The sequence below is a fragment of the Lagenorhynchus albirostris genome, chromosome 11 (assembly GCF_949774975.1).
Source record: "Lagenorhynchus albirostris chromosome 11, mLagAlb1.1, whole genome shotgun sequence".
NCBI classification, from domain to species: domain Eukaryota; kingdom Metazoa; phylum Chordata; class Mammalia; order Artiodactyla; family Delphinidae; genus Lagenorhynchus; species Lagenorhynchus albirostris.
This window is the reverse complement of record NC_083105.1, coordinates 21,299,927-21,311,963: the sequence shown is the minus strand read 5'-3', so window position 1 is coordinate 21,311,963 and position 12,037 is coordinate 21,299,927. Positions and strand designations below refer to the sequence as shown.

At 40.8% G+C, this 12,037-nt stretch overlaps 1 protein-coding gene across 2 annotated transcripts in view; it reads left to right on the top strand.

Annotated features, from left to right (window-relative positions):
• NR1H4 (nuclear receptor subfamily 1 group H member 4) overlaps window positions 1-12,037 on the top strand; it is a 66,225-nt gene that overhangs the window by 23,836 nt on the left and 30,352 nt on the right. For both annotated transcript variants that reach the window (XM_060164795.1, XM_060164796.1), the window contains one exon: window positions 6,635-7,000. In XM_060164795.1, coding sequence (XP_060020778.1) covers window positions 6,635-7,000 — 366 coding nt within the window. The remainder of the gene's footprint in view (window positions 1-6,634; window positions 7,001-12,037) is intronic.

Sequence of the window (12,037 nt, the reverse complement as noted above, 5' to 3'; positions counted from 1 at the left end):
TTATATAGCAGCAACGAACACAACAGTGTAAAGCAATTATACTCCAATAAAGATGTTAAAAAAAGAAAAGAAAATGGTTCAGGAGTTTGTCCATGGTCTGCAGAACTAGTGAGTGCCAAGGGAGCCTACATGTATTAGTTTGCTAAGGCTGCTATAATAAAATACCACAGACTGGGTGGCTTAAATTGCAGAAATGTATTGTTTTACCATTCTGGAGGCTAGAAGTCCAAAATCAAGGTGTTAGCTGGGTGGGTTCTTTCTGAGGGCTGAGAGGGAAGGATCTGTTCCTGGCCTCTCTTCCTGGCTTGTAGATGACCTTTTCCTTGTGTATCTTCACATTGCCTTTTCTCTATGAGTTTCTGTCTCTGAAATACAAATTTCCCATTTGTATAAGGACACCGGTCCTATGGGATTAGGAGGGGACACACTTCCACCCATAACACTGGATAGAAACCCAGATTAGTTTACCTCACGCCGTTAAGTATTATGCTTTAATGATTCCTGACATTACAAAATTATACCAATCTGTATCCTTTTGAGAGGAACGAATGTCAAGACGTAGAACATGGCATTTGACCTCCAAATCGACTTTTAGAGCCACTGAACAAAAATCTGTCCTCTAAAAATTCCTAAATTTGAACGTGCTCCCCAAAAATGTTTATCTAAGAGACTGGTTTCCAGCTTACTAGGCAATTTGACATCGAGGACTTTTCTCATAAACATTTACAAATATTCTGCTCAGTAATGAAGTTAATCAGTAAACCCCACAACCTCTGGCCTCTGTCACTCCTTACCTAGTCTCATTTTCAGTTGCTGTGAGTAAGCTAAGAATGGTAATGCAGTTTCCGGAGTTAGAAAATCCAGGTCAAATTAGTCCTTGTCACAGCTGCACGTCGTTGGGATTTGCCATGGAAATGATGAGCATGAAGCCTGCTAAAGGTAGGCGGAGGTTCTCAGATGCTGGCGGTGGGGCTTCTGCCACTGGACTGAGGAAACACGGGGCACTTTTGCTTGAGATTCCAGTAACAGATCTCTGTCAAAGATGGCTCAGTCAGAACCAGAAGACTGGGGTGAGAAGCTGGGGTGGTGTGATTTCTATAGGGCTCTAGGCAGGTGTGTATCTCATTGAGACTAAATCTAAGTGTGTTTTCCCTATAATTCTTCACTGGATAGTGTGTAAAATTAGCACCGTTCTTCCAAGTTAAACACTAGGCAGTTCTAGCATTAATGCCTTGGACACTTGAAAAAACATTTTAAAGTACATGGTTTCATGCAGTGTTTTTAAAATGGCAAGTCTCAGATCCCAGTGGGTCATGATATCTATTTTGTGACTTGTGACCAGCATTAAAAATTTAGAAGAGAATAGAATAGGAATACAATAGAAATGTCAGAGTGCCCGTCAAGAGGTAAGGATAAGTGTTATTTCACGGAAATTTTGTTTCAATTATTTATACATATGTATAAGTGTGTATGGGGTAATGATATAAGATTTATTTCAAACTATGCGTTGTGATGAGAAAAATAAAAAGAGATTAAAAAAACATTAATTTACTGAACTAGTTTCACAGTAGATTTCTCCCAATAGTCAATGGAAAATCAGATAAGTAAAGAGTTTACCTTTAAGCCCGCTTTGTTTTCTCTGAAGTAAAATATAGATTATAATTAAAACATAAACAGTATAATATAATGTTGTCTGTTTTAATATTTTTTTCAGAATAGAATCTTACCTTTTGAATTTCCAGCTAAAAGTGAAACTCAAATCATTTTCATAATAATTACAATTTTGAACATATTTCTGGTTGTAGACTTGGCAGCACGTTATTTTGTTTAAATGTGTTGTTGAAAAATGGCTGACACTGTATTTTTTTTTTAATTAACTTATTTATTTATTTTGGCTGCGTTGGGTCTTTGTTGCTGCATGCGGGCTTTCTCTAGTTGTGGCGAGCCGGGGCTACTCTTCCTTACAGTGCGTGGGCTTCTCATTGCGGTGGCTTCTCTTGTTGCAGAGCACGGGCTCTAGGCGAGTGGGCTTCAGAAGTTGTGGCATGCAGGCTCAGTAGTTGTGACTCACGGGCTCTAGAGCGCCGGCTCTGTAGTTGTGGTGCATGGGCTTATTCACTGCACGGCATGTGGGATCTTCCTGGACTGGAGTTCGAACCCATGTCCCTTGCATTGGCAGGTGGATTCTTAACCACTGTGCCACCAGGGAAGCCCCTGACACTGTATTTAGAGATGGAAATTAGTTGGAAGGCTGCGGAAGTAAATTTTCCATCGTTTCAATTTAATAAGCATTTATTAAAGATTTACACTGTGTCCGGCTTTTTGTAAGGTGCCAGGAATGAAGGAGAAAAGGGAATGTAATATATAGTAATCTAATGTATTCCCCAGGAGTTCAAAGACTAACCACAACAACAAAAATGTATTGAGGAGCTTCCCTGGTGGCGCAGTGGTTGAGAGTCCGCCTGCCGATGCAGGGGACATGGGTTCGTGCCCCGGGCCGGGAAGATCCCACATGCCGCGGAGCGGCTGGGCCTGTGAGCCATGGCCACTGAGCCTGTGCGTCCGGAACCTGTGCTCCGCAACGGGAGAGGCCACAGCAGTGAGAGGCCCGTGTACCGCAAAAAAAAAAAAAAAAAAAAAAATGTATTGAATGTTTATGCTTAGGCACTATGCAGTTTACATTCTTTGTCTTAGTTTATCTTTATTACAACCTTTCACCTAGATACTATATTTTGTTTCAATTACTATATTATCCCAGCTTTTCTTTAAAAAAATTTTATTGGAGTATAGCTGCTTTACAATGTTGTGTTAGTTTCTGCTGTACAGCAGTGAATCAGCTATAGGTGTGCATATAGCCCCTCTTTTTTGGATTTCCTTCCCATTTAGGTCACCACAGAGCACTGAGTAGAGTTCCCTGTGCTGTACAGTAGGTTCTCATTATCTATTTTATACATAGTATCTATTTATACATAGTAGTGTATTATATGATCCCGGCTTTATAGAGGAAGGAACAGAAGCTTAAAGAAGTTCAATGTCTTTCCCAAGTTCATACATCTAGCAAGTTGCAGGCGAACTGAATCCAGGTTTGTCTACACAGAAGCGCTTGTAACGAGTACGTCCTACCACCTCAAATGATAGAGCATGAAAGATAAGCCTGTAAACCAACAAAAGTGATGGTACATGCTTCTGAGTGCTGCAGTAGAGTGTGTACAGAGGGTAGGAGAGATTAATTCTACCTAGGAAAACTGGGACAGGCCTCACAGAGGAGGTGATGGGTTGACAAACCAGGTGGGGAGAGGCACCAACATCACAAAGGCCTGGCACCAGGAACGGCGCACAACTTCATAAACCAAGTCATATCATCTGTTAAGAAACCATGGATTGGGAAATAAAGGAAGGCCGAGAAGGCAATTTTTCCATTCATGAAACATTTCGACAAACATTCATGAAACGTTTACTAGAAGCAGCGTTGTGCCAGGGATGAAAAACTGGACATAATCTGAACCCTTTATCGGGCTCATCAGAAACTAACTGTGGGTTTATGAAGAAGGGCCATCCTTTGTACGTGAACCTGATTCTCCCATTTGGGTTCACAGTGGTTCTGGTCACAAACTCCTTAGAGCTGCGCTGTCGGATATGGCAGTCATTAGCCACATGCAGCTATTTAATTTTAAGTTTTAATTATTTAAAGTTACATAAAATGAAAAATTCATTTCCTCATTATTACTAGCCGTGTTTCAAATGTTCAATATTCCATATGGTTAGCGGCTACCATGTTGAAAGGTATAGAATGCTTGCATCTCAGAAGTTTCCCTTTGATGGTACTCCTTTAGAGAAATTATTAAATGCTACCAAATGACCCTCTACCCAGAAAAATGTTGCTTCCCTTTACAGGGGGTGTCAGCCTCTCCTGGAGTCCATTCAAGTGTTCGCATTTAAGAACTCTTCCCTAAACTCCCATGGAGAATTTGTGTTATAAAGAAATCCAAAATCTCCTCTTTCTTGATAAACTGATTCTTTAAAAAATCACTCATAAATTGCATTAAAATAGAAATGAATTTACCTTTTCCGAAAGTACACTCTAAAGTTGACTTACCTTTGCCCTCTCCACATCTTATGCTCTGTCAGAAAATTCTGTATTTGCTTACTTGGTTTTATCCCAGCCCTTGACATACTCCCACCTCTCCCCACCCCAAATACACAAACAAGAGAAAGTCTGGGGCCTCTTCTATCTGTTTTCTGTCTGTCTGTCACTGTTGTGTCCTCGGAACCTAGGACAGTGTCAGGCAAATTGTTCAATATATTTATGAGTGAAAGAAGTATCCTATAACTTATAGCATCAAAACAGACTGATGTGTATTAATATTTACTAATTAACTATCATACAATCAAGATTTTGCTAGGTTCTTTAGGAAACAAACATGTCTTTTTATGGCACTCCACTTACCAAAACTTTTTCTCAGAAACTGTATCTTACACTCAGAATTACCTTATGAGATAGCGAGCCTGGGTGTTAGTAGCCCCATTTTACAGAAGAAACAGAAAAATGTTAGGCAGTTGTTCAAGGTCTCACAGTCAGTTCATGGAAGTTATTCTTGTCCCACCATTTTGGAGGATGTTGTCCATGCTGGGGTTTTTTATTGTAAGTTGCCTGTATTTTTATTGTCTCTACTCTGTGGAAATTTGGTGGGAACACCGTGAAATACTAGAAGTGGATGTGCTTTGGGAATAGAGGCATTATTTAATAATATTGTGTACTGATCTCATATTCTTACCCTGTTTTGTGTTGTTTTCATATAGTAGAATTGATGTCTTTGTGAAAGTGTTCCATTTTAACTGAGATGATTCCAGATATTGATAACATGATTTGACTTGAGTTGGGACTCCATTGTGTCTCTTGACTATTAAAAGATTTGTTGAAATAATGCTCAGAGATCTTGGAATTGTCTTATGAGGAGAAAACAACTACATATTTCCTTAGATTCTACGGAATCCAGATTCTGACATTAATTGATTATGTGACTTCAGGCAAGTTGCTTGACTTTACTAGACCTGTAGATGGAGAGAAACTGGGGCTGGGGGTGGGGATGGGAAGTTGAGTGAGGGTAAGATGGGTCGGAGGATAAAACCTAGATGAAACGAATGATTTTAATGCTTTTAGCTCTTTTCAGTTGTATTCACTCCAGAAATTTTAACCATATTTAGTTATTAAATAGATCAAGATTTTGCTCATATTTTAGCTTCTCTTTTTTCTGTAATAATTCCATATTTTTATATTTTTCCATTTTGCAGTCATAAGACAAAGCCCCATGGCCAAAATTTTTTGACTGTCAGATATACTGACTCAGTGCTGGTTTTATATGGATAAGTTGGGCATGAAAGTAACAAAATTGATTTTGCACAGATATTGTATCCTTTGTGTTCCATCAGTGATTTCCTGTATCAATGCAGAAAGCATTTTATTTTAAACAAACATTTAACATACATATTTTCCACTTTGCGTTGTAGAAAGGCCCTGAATTCTAATGCCCATAAACTGTTGGTCATACACTTATAGAGGTTTTAGACATAAAGAAGAACTATAACATCATGCAGCATGGAGTCTTCTCTTTACAGATAAGTAAAGGGAGGCCCATGAAGGGTAGGTAAGTACTATACAACTGGGTTCAGACACCCAGGGACCTAGGTTTAGGGAAGACTTCCCAAGAGAAGCTATACTTAAAGGGAAATTTAGAGGTAAGTGGAGAATAGTGAGATAACGTTCTTGGAGGGGATGGCTGTTGAGGAAATTTCCAGGCTCAGGAAGCAGCATGTGGGAAAGGTCCTGAGTCTGGAAGCAGCAAGGCATATTTAAGGAATATGGAAGGCGGAACATGGGAAATGGCTGGAAAAGAAAGAAAGGGTAAGATCATGCAGAGTCTTGCAGGCCTAGCTATAGGTTACCTGAAAGCGGAGGCATTGAAGGGACTAACAAACTCAAGTACAGAGGGAGGAAGAGACAAGCTTTAAAGCATCACACATTTGAAATTATCGCAGAGAGGAGCAATTCAGCACATGGGCTTTGAAGTCAGACTCAAAGTCCAAATCTCAGCTACTTAGGTGTGTAGGAATAAAGTTGCATAATTACTCTGTGCCTCTGACTACTCAATTTTAAGTGGGGATAATACTGTTAACCCACTTTATAGGATTTTGTAAGACAGAAATGACAAAAGATAGCATTTGTGTATATGCCTGTCCTTTATCTTTGTTTTCTGTGGATTGTTGAATGTTTTCCATGTTGAATAGTTTTTTTAACTTTCCTTTTTTCTTTTTCTTTTAAACATTCTTGTTTGTTTTCCTTTTCTCCATGTTGAATGTCTTCTTATTGGTTTGCAAAAGCTCTTTACATATGAATGATGAGTGTTTTTGTCTGTCCTCTATGTTGCAGATATCTTTCTGAGCTTTTAATATTGTCATTTAATCTGTTAATAGTTCTTTTACTGTAAAAAAGTTAATTTTATATTAAAATTTTAATGTAAATATTCAAATATTTCAATCTTTCCTTAGAGCCTGTACTCCTAACCATATGCTAAACTGCCTCTCTTATTTATAGAATGATGACATTAATTCCAGTTTTGTTATCGCTTTTGTTCAGGTGTACTAACAGAACAAGCAGCAGGTCCTCTGGGACAGAATCTAGAAGTGGAACCATACTCACAATACAACAACATTCAGTTTCCCCAAGTTCAACCACAGATTTCCTCATCTTCCTATTATTCCAACCTGGGTTTCTATCCCCAGCAGCCTGAAGAGTGGTACTCTCCTGGAATATATGAACTCAGGCGAATGCCTGCTGAGACTCTCTACCAGGGAGAGACTGAGGTAGTGGAGATTCCTGTGACAAAGAAGGCCCGACTGGGTGCATCAGCAGGGAGAATAAAAGGGGATGAGCTCTGTGTTGTTTGTGGAGACAGAGCATCCGGTTACCACTATAATGCACTGACCTGTGAGGGGTGCAAAGGTAAGCTTCTTTTGGTTGGCAGTTTTCTCCTTATTAAAGTTTTTCTCTACTGGTTGTTGAAATCCCTCAAACTGGATTCTTCCCTTTTCCCAAATAACTTCCCATTTTCTCCTCCTCTGCTCTTACTTCTTCCTACGTCTTCTCCTTCATTGGGATGTCATAGATTCCTAGGGAAATCTTATTAGAGTATTTAGCTTGGATATAAGTAAACTTTTTCCTATTCACAACCTCACACATAGTTAGAAGGAATTTATGATTGTGGGTTTTGTTTGTTTGTGTTGTTTTTTGAAAAGAAAGAGAAATTGCTGAACTCATCTCTTTTAAAATTAAGGTCAAGGAGAATAAGATTTTATTCAGTAAATATTTTAACATTCATTTTCACGTACTTTAGTTAATTGAGAAAGAGACAGAGGAAGAAAAGCAAACAAAAGAAAACAAAAAGGAAGTAATGATAGCCTATATTCAACAAATATTTCACTTAGCAGGAAAATAGATCTGTGAGCAATGCTGTAGGGGAAATCGATGAAATTGTAATCCATTTAGGATGGATAAGGTATAACACATGAAACATGAAAATGACTCAATATAAAGCCCTATGTGATATTCTCCCGATAAGGACACAGATGATAAGTTTGTAAAATGTGAGAGGAAAGAACATAATGGACTAGTAGGTTCATCTATTTATTTTTGCATTTGTTCTTTCAACAAATATTCATGGGATGCCTACCATGTATTAGGCACTCTGTTAGCTTCCAGGACTTTGAAAGCTGATAAAGAACTGTCCCTGGAGCAGAATCTGTTGAATGGCGAGCCAGTTTGGTATTCCCAGATGCCAATGATTGCCATAAAAATAAACAGAGGACCCAGCCACGTAAGAATGGCTCTAGGACATTTCAGACCTTTGAAAGTTCAAGTGATCAGATTGTCTAAAATTATATTAGTCAGCTCTTTAAAACTTGGTGTGATTTCATTAGATTTTTAAAAAACAAAGTAGTATTTATGCCCCAAATCAAAAAATTAAAACAGATCTATAAAGAAAATTTCAAAGATCTCGTTTATGGCCTTTAAAATACTCTTATCCTTTTTGTGGAGAGCCAAGTCTATATGGGTAAAAGTTACATGTAAGTTCTTTGAAGACATAGATTGTGTCTTCTTCAGCTCTGTTACTCCTCATAGCGTCTAACACAGTGTCTGGTACATAGTAGATGTGTAAATAAATAAAAGCATAGTAAATTTGGAATGCCATAATGAAAATCCATGCTCATCGCTTCCTAGCTAAGAAGGGGTGTAGCTTCAAATCTCCTGCTTCTAAATCTAACCCCAGAGACTCTATTATTAACCACCAAGTAATCATTCTGCTCTCTGAGCTATTGTTCAAGGCTAACATTGACTAACTTGGTGGCCAAAGGAAGAGAATCAAGTGCTCCATTTAGGTGTCGAGGTATCGGTATTATCCAAGCCAAGGGGATAAAACCTTAAAGTTAGTAACCTGGGCCAGCTCACCTCCTTACAGGTGAAGGCTGGAGTGAAACCTGGTCCTCCTGAGAATTCTGGGGCATGGCCAGGTGAGTAGAGGGAGACCAGAGTGCCATGGACAGCCCTAAGAAACAGCGACTCAAAGACAGGAAGAGGATGAGAAGCCCATAAAGGATAGAAAATAGAAGTCAAAGCTAGGAAGCTACTAGGCAAGTGCAGGGTCAGGAGACCAGGGGACAGAAAACTGGTCTAAGGAGAACCGGTCCTCTGGGGAGCTCAGGGAGGAAAACCTGGATCTGAACGTAGGTATATTTTTAAAAGCAGAGAAAGGCAGGGCTTTTTCTTTGATTTTGATTTGAGACTTTGCCCCCATGATGACAGCAGAAGGACAAGAGTGCAAGAGCAGATGAGATACAGCCAGGCAGGGCCCATGTTCTACATCAGGGTTTGGCAATTGTTTTCTGTAAAGAGATGGATAGTAAATATCGTAGGCTTTGCACCATAGCGGCCTTGTTGCGATTACGCAACTCTGCAAACTCAGCCACGTAAGAGTGGCTTTACTTAGCCTACAAAAATAGGCAGGACAATAAAAAACAGGCAGTGGGCCAGATTGGGCCCAGGGCCTAGCTGTAATTTGCTGACCCCTGTTCTAGACCAATAACTCTCAGAATTAACTGGAAACTATGCAGTGAGAGAGCACAGCACTCAGGGTATATGTGCAAGAAAAATAACCTTTTTTGTATAATTGGATTTAATCCAATTTCAAGCCCTGGTGGAAACTATTTCATCAGTTCAGAATGAATCTACTGAGTTTTCTGGGTCCTGGAGGTGGGGCTCTGGTTCTTGGTGCTGTTAACATAGTCCAGCGTCTGTTGAGGGCTGTTCTCTCTGGTCTTCGCTCACCAGTAGGAAAGGTCTCGGAGGTGCTATCCTGGCATCCTGAGCACACCCCTGCTTCCCATCTGGCCCCACCTGCTTCCCTGCTGCTCAGATGGGTGGGCTCCTGATGCTGCCGCACTGTCACCTGGAATGCCTGGCTGCCCAGGGAAACCACATGGCCACGTTATCCGTTCCTGTGCCTTGTGGGGTGCAGGGAACCCCAAGGGCCTCCCCTGACTCTCCCCAGGAAAGAGCACAAGAATCCCTCTCTTCTAGGATTTCTCAATGATGTGGAGTTCCCATAAGCTTTCTGCACACCCAGTCCCAGGAGGGGTCTGGTGTGTGAGGATGAGGGGGTGGGAGGGACAGAGTTCAGGACCTTCTCGTGTACTTAACATGTCTTAACTCTTTGGTCGTCTGCCTCTCCCAATTTGGGGAAATTTTGTTAGTGTCTGGCATCTTGGGGCTTAGGCTTTGGTGACTGAAAAGCCAATAATTGGCTCCTTTGTGCTTTTTATTCATTTATTTTTATTTTTATTTTATTTTTTTGCGGTACGCGGGCCTCTCACTGCTGTGGCCTCTCCCGTTGCGGAGCACAGACTCCGGACGCGCAGGCTCAGCGGCCATGGCTCATGGGCCCAGCCGCTCCATGGCATGTGGGATCTTCCCGGACCGAGGCACGAACCCTCATCCCCTGCATCGGCAGGTGGACTCTCAACCACTGCGCCACCAGGGAAGCCCCCTTTGTGCTTTTTAGATGTTCTCTCGAGAAAACAAATGAAAATCATTCTGGCTTAGTAAATGGGGAGGAAGTGCACAGAATAGGGTAGAGTTCAAGCCAAAGAACAAGTGCCTCTGGGCCAGGCAGGCCTAAAAGCTTGGCCACCTTCATCCCCCCGCCCCACACCCCTTGGATATCTGCGCCTACCAGATACAAAATGAATTTCACGCCATAACTTTCCATCAGAGGGAGTATGAGCTCTGGGATTTGACAGGCATGAATTGAATCTAGGCTCTATACCTCTTGGCTGACTAAGCAAGTTCCTTAATATATTGATTAGTCAAAGTTCAACAAAGTAAAGCAGAAACCAAATTTCAAGCAGAGAAGAATCAGTACAGGAGAACTTGGAAGGGCAGAGGAACAGGTTCTATGCTGAGTCTCCAAGCCACACTGCAGAACTGGTTTGCCGGGGCAGTTGTTATTCAAGAAGATGGGGGGTCAGGAAGCTAACATAAGAATTATTGACTCCAGGAAGACGGTACCTTAGTTGACCTTTAGGGATCAGGCAGTTGCCTTCACTGCAATTACTGGCTCCAGAGCCATGGTGCACCTGCTATATCTGTACATACAGAAGATGAATACCCTGTGTCTAGTCTCTCAATGCCCTGGAAGCTAGCAACTGGAAAACAAGATGCTGCCACAGCAAAACCGTGATCCTGCTTGCCAGCAGAAACAACAGAAGCACAGCTCTTTCTTCACTTCCACTTTTCAAATATCTTACAAGGGCATCTGTTTGGCAGAGCTTAAATTGTATCCACATTTAGCGGCAAGGGAGTCTGGGAGAGATTGTGTTCAACTGTCCTGCCTTCACAGTAGAGGACGCACGAATCCAACTAGCCAACCTCAGTTGACAGAATACGTAACTTCTCTGAGCCTCCAATCTGTGAATTAGGAATAATATCTATTTTTTACAGGGTTCTTGTGAGGATTAAATTAGATTTTTTTATGTAAAGATCCTGGTAGCTCTCTTGCCTTAGGACTTCACTGCAGATCTTTCATGAATGTAATACTTTAAACACACACAGACACACTCATACATACCCACGAGAATTTTTTTCTTTTTTTGGTTGCTCTGTGTCTTAGTTGCGGCAGGCAGGCTCCTTAGTTGCGGCTGGCAGGTTCCTTAGTTGTGGCATGCAAACTCTTACTTGAGGCGTGCATGTGGTATCTAGCTCCCTGACCAGGGATTGAACCCGTGTCCCCTGCTTTGGGAGGCGGATTCTTAACCACTGTGCCACCAGGGAAGTCCCAATTTTTTAAAACTTAAAAATAAAACAAAGACCACGGTTAAACTTCCTGATTTCACTGGTCTCTGTTTCTGTTAGAAATACTTTAATTTTTTTTAAGGTTTTATTTGTTACAGGTATTCATGGCATCAATGAGATAAATTTTGATTTTTTAAAAAAACAACAACTGCAGAACATAAGCATAATGCCAAGTGACAATGAGAGCCATTTGCTCGGCACTAGATTAAATCGAGAGCTGTCCCTCCCCCTTGGTTATCAGTGTGGAGCATATGGAAATATGCTAAGGTCTGGATGAATTTTGACTCAAATCTCAAACCTCAACTGAAAAACTGATCTGCATCTGACTGGATATTTCAAATGGCTGCATTCCCAAATAGGTCAATGTCAATGCCACTCACAACCATCTCCATGCCAGGAAAGAATGGTAGAACATTTAAAAGGCATTTTATATGAGCAAATGGGGGACTTTTCATCCTTTGGAACATATTTTTATATAAGATAGTGAACCAGCATTAGACTTAGTTCTGAAGTTTTAGAAAAGATTCTAGAATTATTGAAACAATTGTGACATGTAGGATAGATGTAGCGAGTTTCCAACAGGCCTTTGGTTTATGGGTTAGAGCTGAGGAGCCCTGACTTACTTATAAACTTACT